At 44.1% G+C, this 23,787-nt stretch overlaps 3 protein-coding genes across 3 annotated transcripts; all 3 read left to right on the plus strand.

Annotated features, from left to right (window-relative positions):
* Positions 1-957, plus strand: LOC100518850 (olfactory receptor 51V1-like). The gene has a single exon (XM_003129523.3). It carries the CDS (start codon positions 1-3, stop codon positions 955-957), a length of 957 nt encoding a protein of 318 aa, XP_003129571.3.
* Positions 958-11,493: 10,536 nt separating this feature from the next.
* On the plus strand, positions 11,494-12,447 carry LOC100517957 (olfactory receptor 52P1-like). The gene has a single exon (XM_021062231.2). It carries the CDS (start codon positions 11,494-11,496, stop codon positions 12,445-12,447), a length of 954 nt encoding a protein of 317 aa, XP_020917890.2.
* A 10,104-nt stretch (positions 12,448-22,551) lies between these two features.
* On the plus strand, positions 22,552-23,505 carry LOC100620090 (olfactory receptor 52P1-like). Its single transcript, XM_003357160.4, has one exon. It carries the CDS (start codon positions 22,552-22,554, stop codon positions 23,503-23,505), a length of 954 nt encoding a protein of 317 aa, XP_003357208.3.
* The last annotated feature ends 282 nt before the right edge of the window (positions 23,506-23,787 follow it).

Below are 23,787 nucleotides of genomic sequence, written 5' to 3' on the forward strand. Positions count from 1 at the left end.
ATGCCAGCTTTTGCTGCTCGCGACACCAACGCCTCCACCTTTCTCCTTGCGGGCTTCCCCGGCCTGGAGCAGCACTATCCCTGGCTCTCCATCCCCTTCTCCTGCATCTACGCCGTGGTGCTCTCCGGGAACTGCCTGGTGCTGCATGTGATCCGGACGGAGCCCAGCCTGCACCAGCCCATGTTCTACTTCCTGGCCATGCTGGCCGTCACGGACCTCTGCGTGGGGCTGTCCACCGTGCACACGGTGCTGGGCGTCCTGTGGGGGCTCGGCCGGGAGGTCAGCCTGGATGCCTGCATTGCCCAGTCGTATTTCATCCATGGCCTGTCCTTCGTGGAGTCCTCCGTCCTTCTGGCCATGGCCTTTGACCGCTACGTTGCCATTTGCAACCCACTACGCTACTCCTCCATCCTAACTAATGACAAAGTCATGAAAATTGGGGTGGCGATCCTATGCAGGAGTTCCTTACTCATACCTCCAGTTATCATTCGCCTCAAGTTCTTAAACTACTGCCGTCCCCACATCCTCTCCCACTCCTTCTGCCTGCACCAGGACTTAATTCGAATGGCCTGCTCGGACATCCGCTTCAACAGCGTCTATGCCTTGGCCCTGGTGCTCTGCACCCTGCTTCTGGATTCCGTGCTCATCCTCGTCTCCTACATCAGGATCCTGCACTCTGTCCTGGCCATCGCCTCCCGGGAGGAGCGGCTCAAGTCCTTGCAGACCTGTGTCTCCCACCTCTGCGCCGTCCTGGTTTTCTACATCCCCGTCATTGGTCTGACCATGGTGCACCGCTTTGGGCAGCACCTCTCGCCCGTGGTCCACGTCCTCATGGGCAACGTCTACATCATCGTCCCACCCCTGATGAACCCCATCATCTACAGCGTGAAGACCCAGCAGATCCGTGGCAGGATTCGGAGATGGTTCCCTAAAACAAGCCTGAGCACTCGAGGTTGATGAGTTTTACGGGAGGGAAGGTAGTATTTGCAAAGGAAGACCCAACAGATGTGTGGAAGGATTCAGAAGTGGGTTTCCATGAAGAGGGGGCGAGATGCTTTAGATCAAAATGGTGTAAATAGGTTCTAAGCAGAAAACTTTGGCAAAAAAGGGGAAGGGATAGATTTATTCAAGGCAGTTCAATATAAGGCAACTGACCATTAAGATTTGATGTGACAGGCCATTAGTTCAAAGACTTTGAGTATCAAGAATGGTGAAAACCTGTATTTCTCAATTCCGGTATAATGCTGTAAGTTCTCATAGTATACTTGTTCATCACAGGCTGCTATTATTTCTGCCTAGGAAAAAGGACGATTTACTCTTATCCAGAAAAATTTTATTTCATAAGAAATATCTCCAAGAACGTTATTCAAACATAGATGCTATATCTATCAATGGAGGCACAGTTTTTTCACCACTTGGTATGGCTGCCTTGATCAATATGGAAGTGAAAACTGGTCCTTAGAATTGGTACTTAACCTTTTTTTATTTTTATTGATTTTTTTGTCTTTTTCAGGGCCGCACCGGTGACATATGGAGGTTCCCAGGCTAGAGGTCGAATTGGAGCTATAGCCGCTGGCCTATGCCACAGCCAAGAAACGTGGGATCAGAGCTGCATCTGAAACCTATACCACAGCTCACGGCAACGTCAGATCCTTAACCCACTGAGCGAGGGCAGGGATCGAGCTCGCGACCTCATGGTTACTAGTCAGGTTTGTTAACCACTGAGCCATGACGTGAACTCCAAAATTGGTCCTTAACCTTCAATGATGTTTTCAGACTGGTTCACAGTTTGCTTGTAAATTTCATCCAAAGCATCCACCTTCCTCTTTTCATTAATCTATCGATAGACAACTCTGTCTCCAGCTTCTCGGAGGAACTTCTACACTCTCTTGTATATTTATAAATGGACACCAACTTCACGCTAACTCTAGTCTTACATAAAATTGATGTCCTTTACTGTTCAGAATAAATGCATTACTTTCTTGATTTAATCTTCCATTATCTTTTCTAGATTTGATTGCAAGTACGGCGAGAACTTTTTTTTGGTTTTTAGGGCTGTAACCGCAGAACATGAAGTTTCCAGGCCAGGGGTGGAATCGAAGCTACAGCTGCCGGTCTACACCACAGCCACAGCAACGTGGGGTCTGAGCTGTGTCTGTGACCTGCACCACAACGCACACCAATGTTGGATCCCCGACCCACCGCGTGAGGCTGGGGATAGAACCCTCATCCTCATGGATACGCGTCAGATCTGTTCCCGCTGCACCACAACGGGAACTCCCAAGAACTTTTTTTGTAGAAGCATTTCCTACTGATGGAGAAAATATGTAGCACTTAAGAATCAATGTGAGCTCAGTGATTAGCCACTTGAGAAAGTAATAAAGTCCAGCCTGTGCTGTAAACCTGGTGAAAGTGTCACTCAGGAGACTCTTCAAAGGGAGCAGACACGGCTCTCTTTTCATCTCTAGCAACAGATCATCTTCATTCTCCTTAATCTCATCACCAAATTAGGAAAAGAAAATGCTAACATATATGCTACCAGGTAAAGCAAATCCTGATGACTTTGTAGAACTCTGTCTGTGAATTTCTGAAACCAAAACTGGTCCACAGTTCATCCCTTTAAAAATCTCTCCAAATATTCTAATTCACAACCACTTCCCCTCTTCTGTACGATAGACTCTGAACTGTTAATTTCAGGACCCAACCTTAATGGTGCGTATTCCGAAGAGATAATGCTATTTTGACATAGATTAAAATATCTTAAGTCATAATAGATATGAAACCAGCTAACTCGTAGAAAATATATAAATATCTAAAATAAGAGCTCTTACATTCTAGTCTTCATCCAAAAATGTATGAAATAGAAATAGAAGAACTTGGTGAAAAACTGTACGTAGAGAAACGCGACTTTGCTAATTAGATTTCTTTGGAACACTTACTTGTATTTTGGAAATTCAAAAACCAAACAAATCATAAATGGTGCAGCAGATTAAAAATAAAAATAACTTCCAGTCTTAAAGGGTATTATGGCATCCAGTTGATACCATCATTGGACCTTGTCCCAACGTCTCACTAAAATTCATTTAAATGTGTATAAAATGATGAGTTAAAAAACTTGAACATGAGCAAAACAATTAAAATATTGAAAATGTGGAAGTTATATCCATAATATAAATGGACCTACATTGTAAATGAAGCTGGCTTAAAACATACATTTGATAATTTATGCCTCTTTACTTTATGAACTGAATAGAACTGCCAACCCAAATGTAATTAGGGAAGAAATTTTTACTCCATCCAAATTAATAAGAAAACATATGGTGTTGAAAACAGCAATTGTTTGCATATAAAAAAAAAGATTGTTCACTGATTATTGTCATAATTGCCTTTAAAGAATGGAAAAAGTAAAAACCTCCCTCTGTAGCACGATAATTTAGTATTATTTAACTTATTAGTCCATGAAATGAGTTAAGAAATTAAAATATTTAAATGTGAAGAAGAAATCAGTGTAATAATTTACATCAAGCTTACTCTAAATGTAACACTTAATAGTTTTTTCCTAATAATCTGTTAAAATCATAAACATTCAACAAGCAGCACCTTCTGAAAATGTCATTTTTTTTTCCTTTTTTTTTTTTTAAGGGCCACACCTGGGGCATATGGAAGTTCCTAGGCCAGGGGTTGAATCAGTACTGCACTTGCCAGCCTACACCACAGCCACAGCAACGCTGGATCTAAGCTGTGGCTCAGCTGGTTACGAACCCAACTAGTATCCACAATGGAAACTCCCCTGAATGACACGTTTTAAAGTAAATGGCTTAGGAGTTCCTGTTGTGGCTCAGAGGGTTAAAAACCTGACATCGTGTGCCTGAGAATGCGGGTTCGATTCCTGGCCTTGTTCAGGGGTTAAGGATCTGGTGTTGCCACGAACTGTGGTGTAGGTCACAGATGCAGCACAGATCCAGCAAAAAGAAAAAAAGAAAAAAAAAGACCAAAAACACTATTTGAGGGTAAAATAGAAAGACAATCCTATTCACAAAAGCAGCACCTGTAGATATAAACATGCATAAACACACCAGGAAATCATTAATTCTCTGATAGAGAATGGTAAGAGCATCCACTTGAAGAAACAGAAGCACATTCTTCACTCTATTTAATAATATTTGTTCTCCTAAAACAACTCTACAGTTTCACTGTGACTAAATAAGATGCAATACTTTGAATGTACAGTTTTTATAGCTTCTGAGGGAAGATTCAAAGAAAAATAGGAAATTGTATTAAAAAGAGAAGTTTTCAAATTTAATAAATTACACTTCAAAGCAACGATATCTTACATAATAGGGCATTTGAACAAAGAATACCCACACTTCTCAATGTAAAAGAACATTAAGTACAGAAAGAAAATATAGATTATTTAATGGCTATTTGGGAAATTTAAAGCTAAATCCAGACCCAATTTCCTAACCCAATCCAAATATTGCAATATTCCAAAATAATTTATAGGCAGATCAATATTTTATCCTTAAAAATTTAATTGTAAAATTAAAGAGAAGAATTTTTTTAATGGTTTTTGGATAAGCAATGCCTTCCCAATAAAGACAGGAAATAAGTGTTCATAAAATGAGGCTCAATTACACTGACACACCGAGCACATGGACACACACACACACACACACAAAGAAGAAATCTCAAGCTCTTAAGATATTTGCAATTTAACACAAGAATCCATCTACTTAGGCAAAGCACTCTTATAAATCAATATGACAAAAGGCAAAACAAGCCAATAGAAAGAAGACACAGAATTTAAACTGTCAGTACTTGGGGGAAAAAAATGAAATGGCTAATAAATATTAAAAGGAGGTTCAATCACATTTAAAATTAAATAACTCCAAAGTTTAAAATAATAGGTCAAATACAATTTCATCTCTGGTATGCAGAGGGAAAAATAGAATCGCCTCTCAGTGTTGCTAAGGCTATAAGGCCAGAGACCCGCATGTGCTGTGATATGGATGTAAGTCAGCAAACACCTCCGGAGGCCTATTCGTCAATGACGTCCAAACACCGCATCATCACACCCGCTAACACTGGGATCTCTTACTCAGCTCAGATCGGGGAATTATTAAAACATACATCATTCTACAACTTCTAAACCCTTGGGGGTCATCAGCTAAGGTTTATTCATTTTACCACAAACAATTATTACGATGTACTTCTTATTTTAAAGTTGTATCATGAAGGAAGTTCTCATTGTGGCTCAGCGGGAAGGAACCCAACTAATATCCATGAGGACGTGGGTTTGATCCCTGGCCTCATTCAGTAGGTTAAGGATCCAGTGTGGCCGTGAGCTGTGGTGTAGCTCACAGACATGGCTTGGATCTGGTGTGGCCGTGGCTGCGGTGTAGGCCGGCAGCTGTAGTGCCAATGCGACCCCTAGCCTGGGAACTTCCATATGTTGCAAGTGAGGCCCTAAAAAGCAAAAACAGAAAGAAGTTGTGTCAGGAAAAGACATGTAACATTGTTTTGCCAAATGTTAACAAGTGTCTGAATTATATAAACTCTAAAATTCACTTTTTTTGTTCTACAGGTAGTCAATTTTTATAACAAAATATGCCGACAAAATATCAGCAAATGGCTGTAGGAAGCTACAGAAACACTTCTAAACATCTTGGTTGAATTAATTTTATGGGTAATCCTTCTCAACAGGACTTCTCAAGAAAGCAAACTTAACTTGAGGTGCAGGAGATAATTTGTGGTGACATGGCCGTGATTTGGTCTCTGAGTTCTCAGACAGCCACATGTTCTTTGCGATGGACACGGGTCAGAGGAATAGCTTGGAAAATTGAGATGAGACTTTTCTGTCATGGTATCACCACAGAGACCTCACATCTGGTAAATGAGCTTGTCTTTTGATGCCCTCTTCAACCCCAATTTTCATTGCCTAAAACGTGTCTATGTGAACATTTCAATGCATCAAGGTGGCTGCGTCTAAATTTCTGTCAGGAAACACACTAGCTCTCCGTGGCCCCCAACGTAACCTGGTAGAATTACATGGTGTCTTATGTGAAACGACACTCAGATTGAATTACAATCCAGACCAATTTCTTTCCATCAAAGTGATAATTGTCCAAAGTAACCCTGCTTCCTGCCAGTGTCTAACAACTTTACATCGCTGGTTCAAAATGACGTTGGTGTCGGGGCAAAAAAATTAAGCTCTTAACGTTGATTTTACAATCAAATCATCAGCGGGGCCCAGAGCCCTCAAATTTCCATCTCAGGGAACACTTACCTGCTCCCAGGAGAGAGACCTACACCTGCATAGGCGGATAAAAGAATGTGGACGCGAATGCCGTGGAGGTTAGGAAAGGGAGTTGCTTCTAGGCAGGTTCAAGGTCCTGTGACGTCAACGGCGCTGGCTCACAAGCAGAAAAGGCCAAGAGCAGAAAGGGAAAGGAAGCAGAAGCCGTGCTGTTTGTAAGAAAGACGTCATAACGAGCGTTTAGAAAGGGCCAGGCTAGAAAACATCAGTGGGGAGACCCCGTTCAGGACGGAAGGGGAGAGGGAGCTGTGCCCAGCGGGCAGCACCGTCGAGATTCCAGCAGATCAGGCTGGAAGTGAGTCCAAGAGACCAGAACTCAGTCCAAGGGCAAAGGTGGGGACACGTTAAAGCAGAATCAAGAACGCGAGAGCATTTTTAAAAACAGGCAAAATGTTGATGACTTTACCTCCAAGTGGATGATGCTTTTCAACTAAAGGCGCCACCGGCAAAGGGAACAAGTGGGTCCCCAGGGAGAAGCTATGGGCAGAGGCTCCTGCCAGGTGTCGGGTTAGAATCGCTGAGAAGCACCTGCAAATCATTAAGAAAAACTCAGCATCAACAATACAAATCATCAGTGAGTTACAGCAACCACTTTACAAGAGAACATAAATCACAAATGACATAAGGCTGAGTCTCCAGCATATGAAGGATACTCAGATGCACTAGGGGAAAAAAAGAAAGAGGTGTTATCTGAAACACATGAAGGAAGGAAGTACCATTTCATTACCATGTTAGACCAGAAAAACATCAGAAACTTAAAATCCAGAAATACAGTAAGTACAACTCATGAGCTGCTGATAGGAGAACAGAGGGTAGAATACCCCTGAGCCTGCGAATACGTATGCGCCTGTGGGTACACAGTGAGGAAAATTAGACCTCGGGAAATTGGGTCTCCATAAAATGGCACAAGGGCAGAAGAACCACACAATGGAGCTCTTGAAACGGCCTGAACTTTCAGATCGTGGTGGCCTTATTACGTCCTAAGCCCGATATTAATTTTCAGACCATATGTTTACACAAAACTCATTTGCACTTCTTGGTCTTCTTACAGCCTTTTCCAGGAGCTAAACATTTGCTTAACAGTCCAGTAACACTGGGAACCAGGGGTCTGTCTCTAGAGACTGTATTTTCCAAAGAGAAATATGTGAGCTTTGGCCACACATAAGCTCTGGGGAATCACAGCATTACAGGTCTGCCCCTGTGATAATAGGTCTGCAAAGTCCGGGCCCACTTTTGTTTTCCCTCCATTTCTGTGTCTCCTACATGTATAATCAGGGGACCTCTGGACCTTCCAAACCCTGATGAGACTCCTGGGCATCATATTTCATAGCTACTGACTTGTACGCAGAGGCCATGATGTCCCCAAAGCCACCACTGCCATATATTTTAACCATCCCTCGGCAAGTGGCTTTGTCTGGACAGGAACGGAAAACTATCATTTGAGGATTTGCAGGGAGCAACAATTCATATTATTATGTGAGGTATTATTTCAGACCAGGCAGGTGGAAGTCAAGTGGGAAATTTTTGAGACAGAGAATATATATCTATGTTTATAAGAGACATTAGTAGGGTTTGAGTAAGGTGATTTTGTACGAGAGAATAGAAGGAAATATTCTCAACGTTAAAAAAGTACTGATGCACTATCTTTCTTAAAGCAAGAGTCAAAGTTCCTTTAACAGAAGGCAGAGCTATTTCTGCTTGTGTAACTCAGAGTAGTCATAATATTGAACAAACATAGCCTAAGAAAGCATTAAAAAAAAGAGTAGGAAATTATTACAGAGATGCTGGCCATCTCTGGAGAGTCAGAAGCTTGAGTTGCAGGATACAAGCCTGTGAAACACTTAGAGGATACACGAAAACCTCCGGTTTTCACTCAGAACATACCGAGAGCTTATCAGATTTCCACGTCTTCCTTTTTATGATGCTGTCAGTCTCACGAAGGAGGTAAATGTGAGAATAACTGGGACAGATGATTCAGAAACACAGAGAGAATCTCCTCAGTTTGTAGGCAATCACTTACCTACTTGGCAAAAGAGTTTTACTTCTCTGTAACGGAGATAAATTAACCTAGGGGATAGGGAATTTTCAATTTGCTTTTCAGAAATATGTGAGATATGGGCTGAGATAAATGGAGAGCAACAAAAGGTTAGTGAGTTTATCTTAAACTCAGTGCAATTAACTAGGAGATAGGACGCAGTGATTGGGGGAAGTTTCAATTGAACAGAACAACGTGGTTGTTGACATGGTGAATCTGTCTAAAAATAGATGACTGGTTTAGAGTAACCATGACTGGATATTAAACTTGGAGCTGGGAGGGTTCCTTCTTTCCTGTCTTTGGATGGAAATGGTGAAGGTGAGTGCACATTTAAGGATGCTTTTGAGTAGAAGAGGAATTCTCAGGTAATTTATAATTCTTCATTTTCACTTCTAAGCCACAATATTTAATCTTAAAGACAAGATGGTAAGTGCAGGTTAACTGAACTTATTAGTGAGTTCAGTTAGCCTCTGTTGAGTATTTGCTGTTTCAGCCACTTTTCTAAAGGCGAACTCGTTCACGTTGATCTATTTTTCTCTACACGAATATTCGCATTTGTTATAGAAACCGTGTGAATGAGGACACATCATTTCCATCAGCCTAATGAGGAAACCAAGACATAGAGAGATGAGGTGATTTTCTGGGATGCTAAAAAGTAAGTAGCATAGCCAGCATTTCCACATAGTCGAATGCTATTCTTTAATATCGTTTCTCATAATAACAACTTACACTGATTAGGTGCTTACTGTGTGTTATGTGGCCAACTAAACACGTTAGGTACATTCAGATATATAATCCTCAAAGCAACAAAACAAAAATAAAATGCATTCTTATGACTACATTTTAGAGTTCAGAAAACTGAGATACAATTTAAGTGACATGACCCCCCAAAGCTATTTGATTTTCCTCAGTAACATTCAACAGTGCAGGTGCAGAAGCATCACAGGGAGATGCAATGTCGGGGAGCTGCTGCAACAATGCTGAGAAGAAAAGAAAACGAAAGAAGATATGTGAGTGTGCTGACAATTAATAACCGCAGGTATCTAGAGAGAAGGAATCTGTGCTGGGTGTTAGAACATGAAAGAACAGGCAGTGGTACCCAGGATGCGATCTTTTGGAAAGTGTGTTTTCTGAAGAGCGCAGTTAAAGATGATGGTAAATTCGTGTGGGAGAAGGTAAAGCGTGGAGTAATTTATTATTGAAGGAAAGTGGGAAGAGGAATGGCTAATTAGGTTCATCCATCTACACTTCAAAGTCACCTACTAATACAATAATAAGGTGAGTAGAATTATACAATTCAAGCCATATGGCAAAGTTTTCCTTGAATATGGGTTTGAGATCTGGTTGGTTTTAGACATGAAAAAGGATGATGAGGAGGGTTTCAAGTGGGTGGTATGGAAGGGAAATGAGATGAAAATAATGCAGGAGGTGAGACTCATGCACTCTCCAGATTATACCAATTTAAGGGAAGGGTACACTTAAGGAAAATCAGCCTTTTATTTTCCTTTACATCCTGTCATCTTCTTTCATCATTTTTTTGTTTGTTTGTTTGTTTGGTATAAGATGAGAGAATGAGCTAGAATCCTGTGGGATGAAGCTGAAGCTACAGGCATGAGTTACATAATCCTTTTCTAAATCTTTTTGTTTTTGCTGGGAAAAACAAATTAGCATTACTTATTTTACAAAATATATGTTTTTCTCAAGCCCTGGAAACAGTTTAAGGGGCAAAAAAAAAAAAATAGATTTGGCATACATAAATTGTTGCTCTTCATTACTCTAATATCTTTGACTTATTCCTTAAATGGAAGCAAAATGTGGGATATCAATGGCATCCAGAAAGAAAGCAAAATGCAGGGTAACATATACATTTGCAGCTTTGCTTATGAACAGAAGAAAGGACGTTTTTAAGTTATGCCTGTCACTGAAAATGCAGTCTTAGAAAGCTGTTCTCGATGTTTCCAAATCATTTCTTCTGTTCCCATGTAGGCTCCAGCACACAGGGGTCTTTTGGTGGCAAACCTAAGCCTCCATGCTACTGCTTTAGAGGAGGAAGCACCGTATGGGTGAGAATTGAGAGAACCCACTGTCTTTGATTAGACTGGAGGATGAGCGAACGTGCTGATGAAGAGAGATTTAGGAAGCTGAGAGCAACCACGTTCCCAATCTGCCCACAGAGAACCTAAGGTGCTGCCCTGACTTAAAGCAGCCTTCACACTATCAAATGACCAGGCCTGTCTCAGTTAACATTAAATCACTGACAGTCAGCTGCTTCCGCAGTATCAAGTGAGCAAAACAATGGTCCTTTTACTTCATGTTTTATATAAAAGTGGTGTACTTAAGGAAGTAAATGAATGCTTACCCAAAGATGTAACATTTCTATTTATCAATGTGTGTAAAGGATATATAGGAATGGCAAAGGTGGGCTTATTAACTCTTCGAGGTGGACAACGAAGAGATTAGAGAATGTTCATCAGAGATTAAGAAGATCAGTAGAAGTTTGTCAGGCAGAAAAGGGACCGTAGAACTGAGTCAACGGTAAAGTAGGTGTGAGGCCACAGGAAAGCAACCCCAGGGAGTATGATCCCAGAGCAGCTGGACGTTCTGGAACACACTGAAGAGAAGTCGTGGCAAGCCCGGGGCTGGAAAGAGATTGGAAAGTTACAGAGTGTATTCACATCAACTTTTATTTTTTTTATTAAACCATGACCTTTAAAATTTTTTAATTTAAAAAATTTTGAGTAAAAGGGTGCTTTTAATGTAACATTTTAAGTAAACTAATCGGTTTTGACTATTGAAGGATTACTGATAAAAAACTTTATAAGGAAAAGTATAAGCTACTTAGTGGATATAAAAATTAAAGAGTAGAATACAATAAAACTGCAGAGGGAGGAGAAACGTTGTAAATAACAAGTCAATCTTGTTAATTGCAGAGGAAGAGACTGAGGTTCAGAGTGGTGAAGGGATTTCCCCATTGAGTTACAGACATTCTAGAGAAGAGTTGGCTCGTCAGAGAGCCTGTCACACAGTGTCTGGAGCCTCTGTATATAGGACCATGGAAGAAGCACTTGGCATCCTGCGTTTTGCCCAGAGGGGACTCAGCTGGCTATGTGGCATCTGAGCATGTGAGCTCCTCAGCTCTGACATGGCAGACAACTCTACACGTCACTGCATCTCATCTTTCTTCCTGGTCGGTGTTCCGGGCTTGCAGGACTTGCACTGCTGGATCGGCATCCCCGTCTGCCTCCTGTTCTCCATGACTCTGCTGGGCAACAGCAGCATCATCGTGACTGTCAGACTCGAGCCGAGCCTCCACCAGCCGATGTATTTCTTCCTTTGCATGCTGGCCGTGAACGACGTGGCCCTGGCCTCGTCCACAGCCCCCAAGATGCTTGGCATCTTCTGGTTGGATGCTCACTGGACTGACTTTGATATGTGCCTCGCACAAATGTATTTCATCCACACATTCTGCATAGCTGAGTCCGCCCTTCTGGTCGCCATGGCCTTTGACCGCTATGTGGCTATTTGCATGCCCCTCCGCTACACAACCATCCTGACGACACCGACGGTCAGCAAGATGGGTCTGGCTGGTGTGACCCGAGCCGTCCTTATGGTTTTACCCTGTCCTCTCCTCATTAAGAGGCTGCCGTGTTACACCCAATACGTCATCAATCATGCTTATTGTGAGCACATGGCTGTGGTGAAACTGGCCAGCGCTGACACGCGTGTTAACAGGGCATATGGCATCTCTGTGGCCCTTTCAGTGATGGTGTTGGACCTCGGGCTCATAGCCACCTCCTACATCAAAATCCTTCAGGCGGTCTTCCGGCTCTCCTCCCAGAACGCCCGCTCCAAAGCCCTGGGCACCTGTGCTGCCCACGTCTGCACTATACTTGTCTCCTACACGCCTGCACTGTTTAGCTTTCTAACCCACCGCATTGGCAAGAAGGTGCCCCCAAGTGTCCACATAATTTTTGCCAGTTCCTATCTCCTGGTGCCCCCCGCAGTCAATCCGCTGGTGTATGGCGTCAAGACCAGGCAGATTCGTGACCGAGTGATTGGTCTCTTTTTCCCAAAAAGGAAAATTTCTGAAAACTAAAATATGTAAATACCAACCTCAGTTTGCATAACATGATACTTAAAGTCACGGCCACAGGGATGGGTAACTCGAGTGAACTCTCCAACTATTCTTTCTGGGGTTTTCTATGCTTTATGAAGCAGCGATATTTAATTGCTGGATATTTTACTTAAAAAAGAAAATCTATGGCAAACCTATGTGGAAATCAAACCAAAGCAGAATGGTGTCAGAGAGTGCCACATGGAAAACAGTTAGTAAAATTCACCAATTAGTTTTAGTATTTTCAATATAATTTAATATTCCATTATTTCACGATTATACCTCTCATATCACCCAGTATGAAGTAGCTAAACAAATGTATAAGAATATGAAGCTCTCAGTTTATTTGTTTAGGGTGATTTTTGAAAATATTTTCGTCCATTAGCACTAAACACAAGCTTTTGTTTTTATTAATTAGTATGCCTCGGGTGAACTTTAATTACTTTTCATTACCTAACGTGTGTATATGAGCCAAAAAGCAACAAGCTGGTTGCCATCTAGACTACTGATAAGGAAATATTAGCTTTCTGGGTATCACCACTTAATCTGGAATAAGTATGGTGATTTATGATAAAACCCAAATATTTTAATCACAACCAAGAAAATTTCCTCAATCAGACCGTGGATTGACAAACACACTGTGATTCTCATCAGGCCATCACATGTGTGTATAAGGTACCCAACTCAATGCGACGGAACGTCCTTTAAAAAGATGACATCCATTTACATCCAATCATTGGCAGGGCTTAAGCCCACCTCCTTCGCTGCACACAATACTCCCAACTGGTCCCAGGGAGTCCCAGGAGGGCACTTCCACCTGGACAGAGCGGCACGCGCAGTGAGGAAGGATGCCATCTCTGGACAGAACGCTTGGGCTCCTGTCTGGCACCGGGTCTCTCAGTCGTGTGTGTCTGAGCGTGTTCTTAATTGAAGTGCGCCTTGGTTCTTCCATCAGTAAATGCGGATGTAAATCAGGAGATTAAAACCAGGATTAAAGGATTCAGCACGAAATGTGCTTAGCACAGATTTGGGAACTTAGCATGTGTAACATTAGTTAAGTGTTTATCTTTTTAACTTTGGAAGATACACACACACATACATATGTACACACATATATATTCTTTTTTAGACAGTGTTGCTAACCACTAAATATCATTAATATAAGGAAACCATTAATACATGTCAGTTTTTGTGTGTTTAAGCTGAGAAATAAACATAGATTGAAATTAAAAAAAAAAAAAAAAAAGAGAGAGAAGCAGCATAAGAAGACTGAAAACAAAATAATGTGTCCTTAGGAGTTCCCATCGTGCTGCAGCGGAAACAAATCCGACCAGGAACCATGAGGTTGCGGGTTCCATCCCTGGCCTTGCTCAGTGGGTTAAGGTTCTGGCGTTGCTGTGAGCTATGGTGTAGGTCACAGACGTGGCTAAGATCCCGAGTTGCTCTGGCTGTGGTGCAGGCCAGCAGCTACAGCTCTGATTGGACCCCTAGCCTGGGAACCTCCATAAGCTGAGGGTGCAGCCCTAAAATGAAAAAAAAAAAAAGACCAAAAAAAAAATGTGTCCACATAGAAGACACTAGAGGTAGAGATGAATAAAGGCGATAGGGGATTTAAATACACTTTTCCCTTTTGTCATCAATCCCTTTATTCTGGTCCAGGGTCCTAAGTAGGAGCTCAAAACCCCCTCCATTCGCGGGTGGTGATTTGCCCTGTAATCTATTCTATGATGACTTCAAGAAAAGGCCTTGAAAGAGGAGATCCCTTGGGGGCCCCCTGGCAGTGTGGTGGTGAGACCAAGTGCGGGTTTGGGCAAAATGTGCTTGAACTTGGGTGAAGAGCCAGGGTTGCTCAGGAGCAGGCATGGCCACGGTGGCTATGGCATGAGTGGCGCCTCAGGAGCCACTGGCCTTGGGGCAACACTGTCGCCAAAGCCCACTGGACCTCGACCGAGAGACAGAGAGGTTCAGATTTGTGATCTATAACTACAATGACTCTCAAAAAAAAAAGGCACTGATTTTCAGATTGTCTAGCTTTTACTTTAAGGAAAGAAGTGATAGTTTCAAGTTCTTTACACATCAGATCTGAACAAGAAGTCATTTTTTTACACCAATGAAATAGTCACTTAATCCAGAACATATTTTCAACAAATGGCATCAGAAAATTAGACAGGCGTGTACCAAAAAAAGCAACTTAATTTCACACCTTCTAAATAATTGCACAAGATTTCACTCATAAATCTTGAAGCAAAATGTAAAATAACAATAATAATAATAATAGATTTTTTTTTCTCTTTATGGCTGCACCTGTGGCATATGGATATTCCTGGGCCAGGGGTTGAATTGGAGCTGCAGCTGCAGGCCTATGCCACAGCTATGGCCACACCAGATTGGAGGCCACACCTGTGACGTACACTGCAGCTTGTGGCAACGGCAATGCCAGATGCTTAACCGAGTGAGGCCAGGAATCAAACCCACATCCTCAGAGAGACGATGTCGGGTCTTTAATCCGTTGAGCCACAACAGGAACTCTGTGCCTTCATTTTTTTGACAATAATAATAACTTAAAATTAAAACATAGGATAACTATAGGATAACTATTCATAATCTGGGCTTACTCAAAGATTTCTTATGCCTGACATCAAAAGCATGATCAGGAGTTCCCGTTGTGGTGCAATGGTTAACGAATCCGACTAGGAACCATGAAGTTGAGGGTTCAATCCCTGGCCTTGCTCAGTGGGTTAAGGATCTGGTGTTGCCATGAGCTGTGGTGTAGGTTGCAGATGCAGCTCAGATCCTGGTTGTTGCGGCTCTGGCGTAAGCCAGTGGCTTCGGCTCCGATTAGACCCCTAGCCTGGGCATCTCCATATGCCGCGGGAGCAGCCCAAGAAATGGCAAAAAGACAAAAAAAAAAAAAAAAAAAAAGATCAAATTATGATCTCTCTGAAACAAAATTTATATTTTAAGGCATATGAAATAAGAGTCATATGTTTATGAAAAGGCAAGAGAAATTTAAACAAAAATCTCTGCCCTTTGGTCTCCTCTCTTGCCCTACTGTGCATTGTGTATCCACTTTCTGTATCTGCCGAACCATCCCCCAGGGGCTAGAATACCTGCTCCAAGGTAGACAGCCCCACTCTCCCAGCATCAACAAGACAGCTCCTTCGAAGACAACATTTCCTCTTGGCCTTGGAAGGACTCATGTGACCCACAACAAGGAAGCTTAGATCCTTGTTAATAATACCTCATTGAATGTACAGCTCTCTGTCTCAAAACACTTACATAACTGTGCCTTGACTTGTAGTGGGCAGAACAGTTCTCAGAGCTTTCTGAGAGTCTGTCTCATGAATTATAATCCTCAGTTTGGCTGGAATAAATTTTTCTTATTTCATCCCTATTGCAAATTGAATTTTCACCATATATATTTCACAGGTATAAAAATCATAATGTTTAAAAAAAGACGAGCTGCAGCCTAAGAGAAACATTCACCAATCACATTTTCAAGACTATATAAAGAATTATCAAAATTCAACAATTTAAAAACAAATAACACTTTAAAAAATACATAAGCACCCTCACTTGTATTTCCCCAAAGAGAAGAATGGCAAATAAGCACATGAAAAGGGTTTCAACATAATTATCTATAAAATAAATGCAAATTAGAATCCTGATGATATAAAAGTAGGCACCTAATAGAATGACAAAAAATGAAAACAAAACCAAAAACAAACAAACAAATACCATCAAGTGCTATATTGTTTGTGGAGGAAGCGGAACTCGTTTATGATTGCCAATAGAAATGCAAAGTTGTAGGAGGACTCTAGAAAATAGTTTGGCCCTTCTTTATAAAATTCAATACACACTTTCCATAGAGTCCCCAGAGCTCCCTCCTGGGTCATATCATTCTAACTTAGAAATGCATCCCAGAAAAGAATCAAAGTCATCTGGATGCAAAAAGGATAGCTCTGTTGTTGGCAAAGATACCCAGCCTTGGGCTACAAGGAAAAGTACGCTCCTGGGGTGGGCAGGGATGAGAGATGGAGGGATATTCAAGAGCAAGGACCACAGAGGCCACAGCTGGGATACCTGGAAGGGGACTGGATGGCCCCTGAAGCCCGACCACAAGTCCTTGCAGTCTGACTGCCAAGTTTTCAGTGATTGCTTCCGTAACTGAGCAGGGCCCTGTGGGGCTCCGAGGCACCCAAGCCCTTCTGCAGCCTCCCTTTCTTGTTTGCAGGGAATAAGCTTCAGCCTCCAGGACCTCCATGGACCTGCATTACAATGGGCAGCTGCTAATCAGGGAAGGGAGGGGATGCAGAGAGCGGGGAGGAGCAGTGGAGAGACAATAGTACAGCCTCGAGGCAGGGTCCCCATTCCTCCTTAAGGGACAGACCCAATCAGATCTTTGAGCCTTTCTGCAGAACTCAAACCCCCAACAAACGGAAGAACTATCAGAACCAGTCCAGGGCCACGAAACACCAGCTTTGAAAGACAGGGCAAGCTGGCCTCTCCTCTGGCCCTTCTCTGCTGCCTTATTTTCCACTCCCCAAACTATAAACCCTCCTCCCAATCTCTTCCAAGGGGGGCATAGGCTTCAAGGCATTAGGCTACGGTGGCTCCCTTTGCCTGGCAAAGCCGTAAAATCTCTCTGTTTCTCCTTCCCCCAAACCTCTGTCTCCGCAGTTGTATTGGGCACCGGCATGCAGAGGCCAAGGTACGGCCACAGCTGCTCCTTATGGGCTTTCCAGATGGGAATTTTAGTGGCGTCAAGAGTTCTCAGAGGTTGTGTTTGTGGTTTTCCTAAGGCACGGAGTATATGACTTGACCCACAGTCTACCGTGACTGGCCTGACCCATTTTATTCAGGGTCCCTGTTAGCCACACCTCGTCCATTTTCTGTTGTCCTTCCTCACGCGATTTGACCTATTTCTATCTTTCTTGGAGGATTTTAGTTATTCTTACCGTAACTATGTAGGAAATGTACATTCGTCCAAACCCTGCACATGGATGAGTATAGAGGCTTTAGGCGTAACTGCCCAGAAATGGAAATAAGCTAAACGCTCTTCAGGGTGAAAGAGGAAACAAACGAGAGGAAATCCCTACAACCACCTACTGCTTTGCAGTAGAAAGGAACTAGGGTCCATTCATAAAGCTGCTTGGATGAATCTCAAGGGCACGATGTTGCACGAAAGAATCCAGTGTCCAGAAGTCACATATTGTATGATTTCCTTTCTGCGATGTTGAGACCAAGCAGCACCCTGTGGGGCTCCTGGGCACAGACCTCTTTCTGAGTCCCCCCATGTCCTGCTAGTAGGGAATGGACTTCAGACTCCATGACCTTCCCTGAGTTCCAAAAGGCAGGTTCAAACTCCTGCTAATCAGAGGAGGGAGGGGATGCAGAGAAAAGGCAGGACCAGGCAAGAAACAAAGGGGCCGCCTTGGGACAGAGTCCTGGTGCCACCACAAGAGACACACACAACGGTAGCTTTGAGCTCCTCTGCAGAACTAGAAACCCCCACCGAAGGGGAAGATGACCACTACGTGAGGAAGCATTCTTCATTCCAGAGCGAAGGCCACAGTCTGAAGACCTAGGGAACCCCAGAAGCTCAACAGGAGACCCCCGAGGCCAGATTAAAGGAATACAGCCTCTGCACACACCCTGATGCTTCTCAGAAACACTGCTCTTGAACCATTGCCATACAAATCCTAACCCAATTCTCCCCGTAAGACACAGAGCATTTGAAGCCATGAGATCATTTCATCATGTATAAAATATCAAATCACTACATTGTACACCTGAAACTATACCTAAGGGGGACCCTATGGAGCCTTCCTGGGACACATCTGACCCGGTTCCCCCACCTGCCTCTTGTCTGTAGAAAAATGTCAGCCCTCTAGGCCTTCCCCAGGTTGCAGAGTATACATTTCACTGGAGAAGTGAGAAAACTCAGCAATAAAGGAACACAGCCAAGCAAGACAAAATAATAACGGTTTAGCCATTAACCCAAATCAAGGGCTTTTCGTTCCTCTGCAAGGGCATAGATACTACCCCGGGCCACGTCCTTTGAGATGTTCGGTAGCTAATGAAACCCATGCCGAGTGGAAGCAGTTAACTGTATGGCGACAAGCACGTAAAGCTTAGACTGGATGGAACCAGAAGGCTGGCGGTGTGGACTCCTGAGTAACTCACCACCACCCACGAGGGGGAGGAAGAGCTCAGTCTGTGCGCTTTGTGATGTTTCAACCCACTTGGGGCTCACGTGCCAAAGGGCCGTACGGGGGCAGAAAGAGGCGGCAGCCCAGTTTCAGGAAGAAGCCCGCCTACTCCCAGGGAAAAATGCGTATGCCTCCTCTTCATTAACCTTGCCCTTAAAATCCGGCCTTAATCGTTTCTGGGGTGAGGAACTCAGTTATGAACTACGCTGCTGCTTCTCCATGCTCCGGCCATTGGGTAGAGCTGTGCTGCTTCCATCTGAGCTTCAGTTTGAATGCTGGTTACTTCCCCACGGAGGTAGGCAGCCTTGGCGGGGCTGGGGCCCAAGTGGGGGGTCTCTATGACCTAATGAGTTAGCAAAACTCATATAACACTGTATGTTATTCGTAACTTTATTTATGTATTTATTTTCTTTTTTGGCTGCCCTGCAGCACATGGAGTTCCTGGGCCAGGGATCCGATCCAAGCCACAGGTGTGACCTATGCCCCCGATCCTTTAACCCACTATGCTGGGCTCAGGATGGAACCTGTGTGCTGGGGCTGCAGAGGTGCCATAGACCCTGCTGTGCCACAGCAGAAACTCCGTAACTCAATTTTTTTTCTTAAAAACACTGTGTTCTCCAAAGGAGCAACACAGGAAATACTGACATACAAACTCCGAGGAGTGTGTAACATTAACACAGCTGTCCCAGAGGTGTGTTTTTACCGTGCTGTGTAGAGCTCTGGCCCAGCCCTTTGTCCTTCTGACTGCATTTGGGGACCTTAGGGACCTATCAGCCTAGGAGGGCAGGGTCTCTTTAGCACGGGAATTGCCCAGCACAGAGCAACAGAACCGACCTGCCTAACGACAGTCCTCGCTGCTCCAGCGGCCGCCACTGACCCATTTTATAACCATTCCCACATATGCATACTGGCCTAGATGCTGCAGGGCAAACACGATTATGTGAGCACGTGAGAGCTTGGTGGTTATTTGTTCTTATCATCCGCTCTTCATGATGGGTTCTGAGACAGGATTCAAGATGAAGCAGGTGAACGGAAAAGGAGGAAGGCGGATGTATGCATTTATGAATGATGTTCCACCTTTCTGAGAAAAAATGAGAACTGTGATCTGACAGTACAGAAGAAGGACCAAATCCTGTCCTACATGGAAACACACACACACTGCATCCCTAAGTGACTGTTCATGGAAGAACACCTTGGACGTGTCTGCTCCGGTGCAGTTTCTGGTTACGTCACTCACAACAGGAAGGATTCCGAAAGAACACATCCTAAGAAGGCAGTAGAAAGAGCTGAGGAGACAGGGGTTTTGCATACGCTGCGCATCTCTGCTGCGTCGCAAGCCTTGCGAGTGAGACGGCAATCTGTGAGACTCTTAAGAGGCGGCACAGGATGTGCAGGAACATCGGATCCCATCCTCCCGCGGAGTCCACGGAGAGCTGGGGGAGACTGGGCGCCTGCCCTTGGGTGGCCAGTCTGACGACGGAGATGCACGTGAAAACGACGGCACGCAAAGCAGGAGGTAAGAGCGCCCACAGACACAGGGCCTGGACGGCCGCTTCACTGAGGTGCCAGAGAGAAACACAGAGGGCGAGGATGATGCCGAGAGTTCCTAGCTGAGTGGTTGTGTGGCTGTTGCTCCCAACGAATAGATACAATTGACACAAATGGATGAACGAGGAGAGTGGGAGAACTTAGTGATTTCAGCCTGGTCTATCTTTCTTGTTAGTACTATAACACCTTAATATAAAATAGAGTGCATTGAAAAAAAGACGGTGGAGAAAACGCCCTGGCATTCGAGTAGAGCCTTCTACGCTGATGTGGCCGATTCCGGGCAAGGGCAAAGCTGACCGACCCAGAAACAGGCAGAATAGCAAAGACCAGGGTGTCGGAAGAACCAGGTACTTGCTTACATGGGTCAGCACCAGGTGGAATGCTGATGCCAGCAGGAACTGAAAGGGGTCCGACTGCCCTGCCAGACGGTGTGCTCAGGAGAAGTCAAAGAATGCCCTGATTGAAACAAACGGATGTCTCCACAGTTTCTCTCAACAGAAGCCGGGAGAAGACGGGGAAGACTGTCTAGGTGGGAGGGTGCCTGCGCAAGCAGACCAGAATTGGGGGCCTGTGATGGTCTCTGTGTGCCCCCTGCCAGGGCTCTGCCAGGACGCTTTCCTACTTCAGAGGAAGTCACCTTCCTCTTTGTCTCCCTCTTGTGCAGACTCAACAGGGCATCATCTTAGCCGTAAACTACTGAAAACCCAAAGATGATTTGAAAACATTTGCACATATGTACCAGGAGCAATTCTGCTTGTTTGTAATCATAAGTAACGAGGCCTCGCTAGAACGTATGTATACAATTCCAGGTGGCCCAGCCGCTTTCATGTGTGGTTCCCCCAGAAGCAGTTATCAGACTGGCACTTGGCCAAAGCACCTTCTGAGTGGAAAACAATCACTTGAGGATTACAAAGCGCAAAACCTACTAAATGCTTGAGAACGGTTCCTACTTGGAATGTTCAATATTTGTAGATTTCATTTCAAAAGCTTAATCTCTCGGAGGTTATAGATGCCACCCCTTACGTAGCAATTCCCCCAACTCTAGGATGCTCTATGGTGACGACGTTTAAGTTTTGAATGTGTTGAGAATCGTTAAACCGATTTTGCATTTTCCGTTCCTTACGGTAATAAACGTCAGACACTAACGCACACAGGCCCAGAGGTACAGACATTTAATGGCAGGAGGGAGATACTGTCAGGAGACAGGATCTTCTCCCACGCAGATGATATTTAGACCTTCACGCAAGCAATCACTGCCAGTAGGACTACTTATCCATGCATCTTGGCTTTCGCATAAATGGAGCCCAGGACCAGAAACTGATGGGTTGGGAGAAATTGTGAATTTCAGAGCAGGGTGAGAAGAGTCAAGTGCATGCTCCAGAATTACAGACCTAGGGAAAACCTGGATCCTAGAAGGAAAGGCCAGCTATCAAACCCAAAGGAGGCAGGCAGAGCAAGAGGGACCAGAACCTGCTTTTGCTGCTGAGACCTAAAAAGCTGCACTGGACTTGCTCTGGTCTTCCCGTCATCAGGGAGGATGGAAGCCAACACCAGAGGCAGGGCTGTCGGCAATGGGCACGCTTGGCTCTGCAGAAACATGAGGCTTACTAATACGGCTGTGCTTATTTGCAAGTCGTTTGAGAGCCTGAAGAAAGAAAACCTTCCTGCATTTCCTCTCTATGTGCTTATGTGACACGGCCCCTCTTTAGGACTTCTGAAGGAGTTCATCTGAAACAGAGGCAAATTTACCTTTCACTGACACTTAAGCATTGACTATCTTTCGTTTCTATAAGCTTTGTTCCTATGCTTTAACGTTAGATCTGATTCTGTTATGCTCTCTGTGGATAAGAGTATTATTAAAATAATGATTGTTTTTTGAAAGGCCTGTTAATTACTGTGTTTTAAGCATGTGCATCCATGTTTAATCTCAAGAAAATTTGACTGTATTACTAAAAATCTATGTCACAGAATCCAACACTGGCTTTGACGCAATGATGGATTTCCCACATTGCTAACTGATCCTCTAGTAGGAAATACATATTATGGAGTAGGAGTGAATAAAATCCGAAACACAGGAAAACTCCCTGAAATAAATAAACTACATCTTTCCATCCGCAGGTGAAGATCAGAGGACCAGGCCTGGTGAAGAGGTTTACCTGAGGACTGACCGAGCTTTGCAAGGGGCAGCCCTTCAGGTAGGCTGTTAGAGAGTATGCCTGGCTTTCACGTATGCAGGGCCATAGACGAATTGGTCTGTCATCCTGCTTACTGCCCAAAGGGGACAGGATCAGCTATTTTCTAAGCATGCAACATACGGAGTTTTAACATGGCAGACAACTCTACACGGCACTGCATCTCATCTTTCTTCCTGGTCGGTGTTCCTGGCTTGCAGGACTTGCACTGCTGGATCGGCATCCCTGTCTGCCTCCTGTTCTCCCTGACTCTGCTGGGCAACAGCAGCATCATCGTGACTGTCAGACTCGAGCCGAGCCTCCACCAGCCGATGTATTTCTTCCTTTGCATGCTGGCCGTGAACGACGTGGCCCTGGCCTCGTCCACAGCCCCCAAGATGCTTGGCATCTTCTGGTTGGATGCTCACTGCACTGACTTTGATATGTGCCTCGCACAAATGTATTTCATCCACACATTCTGCATAGCTGAGTCCGCCCTTCTGGTCGCCATGGCCTTTGACCGCTATGTGGCTATTTGCATGCCCCTCCGCTACACAACCATCCTGACGACACCGACGGTCAGCAAGATGGGTCTGGCTGGTGTGACCCGAGCCGTCCTTATGGTTTTGCCAGGTCCTCTCCTCATTAAGAGGCTGCCGTGTTACACCCAAGACGTCATCAATCATGCTTATTGTGAGCACATGGCTGTGGTGAAACTGGCCAGCGCTGACACGCGTGTTAACAGGGCATATGGCATCTCTGTGGCCCTTTCAGTGATGGTGTTGGACCTCGGGCTCATAGCCACCTCCTACATCAAAATCCTTCAGGCGGTCTTCCGGCTCTCCTCCCAGAACGCCCGCTCCAAAGCCCTGGGCACCTGTGCTGCCCACGTCTGCACTATACTTGTCTCCTACACGCCTGCACTGTTTAGCTTTCTAACCCACCGCATTGGCAAGAAGGTGCCCCCAAGTGTCCACATAATTTTTGCCAGTTCCTATCTCCTGGTGCCCCCCGCAGTCAATCCGCTGGTGTATGGCGTCAAGACCAGGCAGATTCGTGACCGAGTGATTGGTCTCTTTTTCCCAAAAAGGAAAATTTCTGAAAACTAAAATATGTAAAAAGAAACCCATGTTATAGAATCTGTTTCATGAAGTCATGGTGCATTAACAATAATTACAATCTTATCCCTAACATGCTACGTTTTGATTCAGCTATGCTTTTAATCAGGGATATGTGATGATGTGGTACCTTTATTTCTTTTTCTTTAGTTTCAATCTTTTAAAATATTTTCTCTCTCTCTCTTTTTTTTTTTTTTTTTTTAGAAATGAAGGCATGCTTCTTCCTGTGAAGCTTTAATAAATGCTAGCAGTAATGGTTATTTATTACTGACA

The sequence above is a fragment of the Sus scrofa genome, chromosome 9, assembly GCF_054392235.1.
Source record: "Sus scrofa isolate SSC_HxYL_T2T_F1_AM1 chromosome 9, Sscrofa_HxYL_maternal_Yorkshire_Landrace_v2.0, whole genome shotgun sequence".
Lineage (NCBI taxonomy): Eukaryota > Metazoa > Chordata > Mammalia > Artiodactyla > Suidae > Sus > Sus scrofa.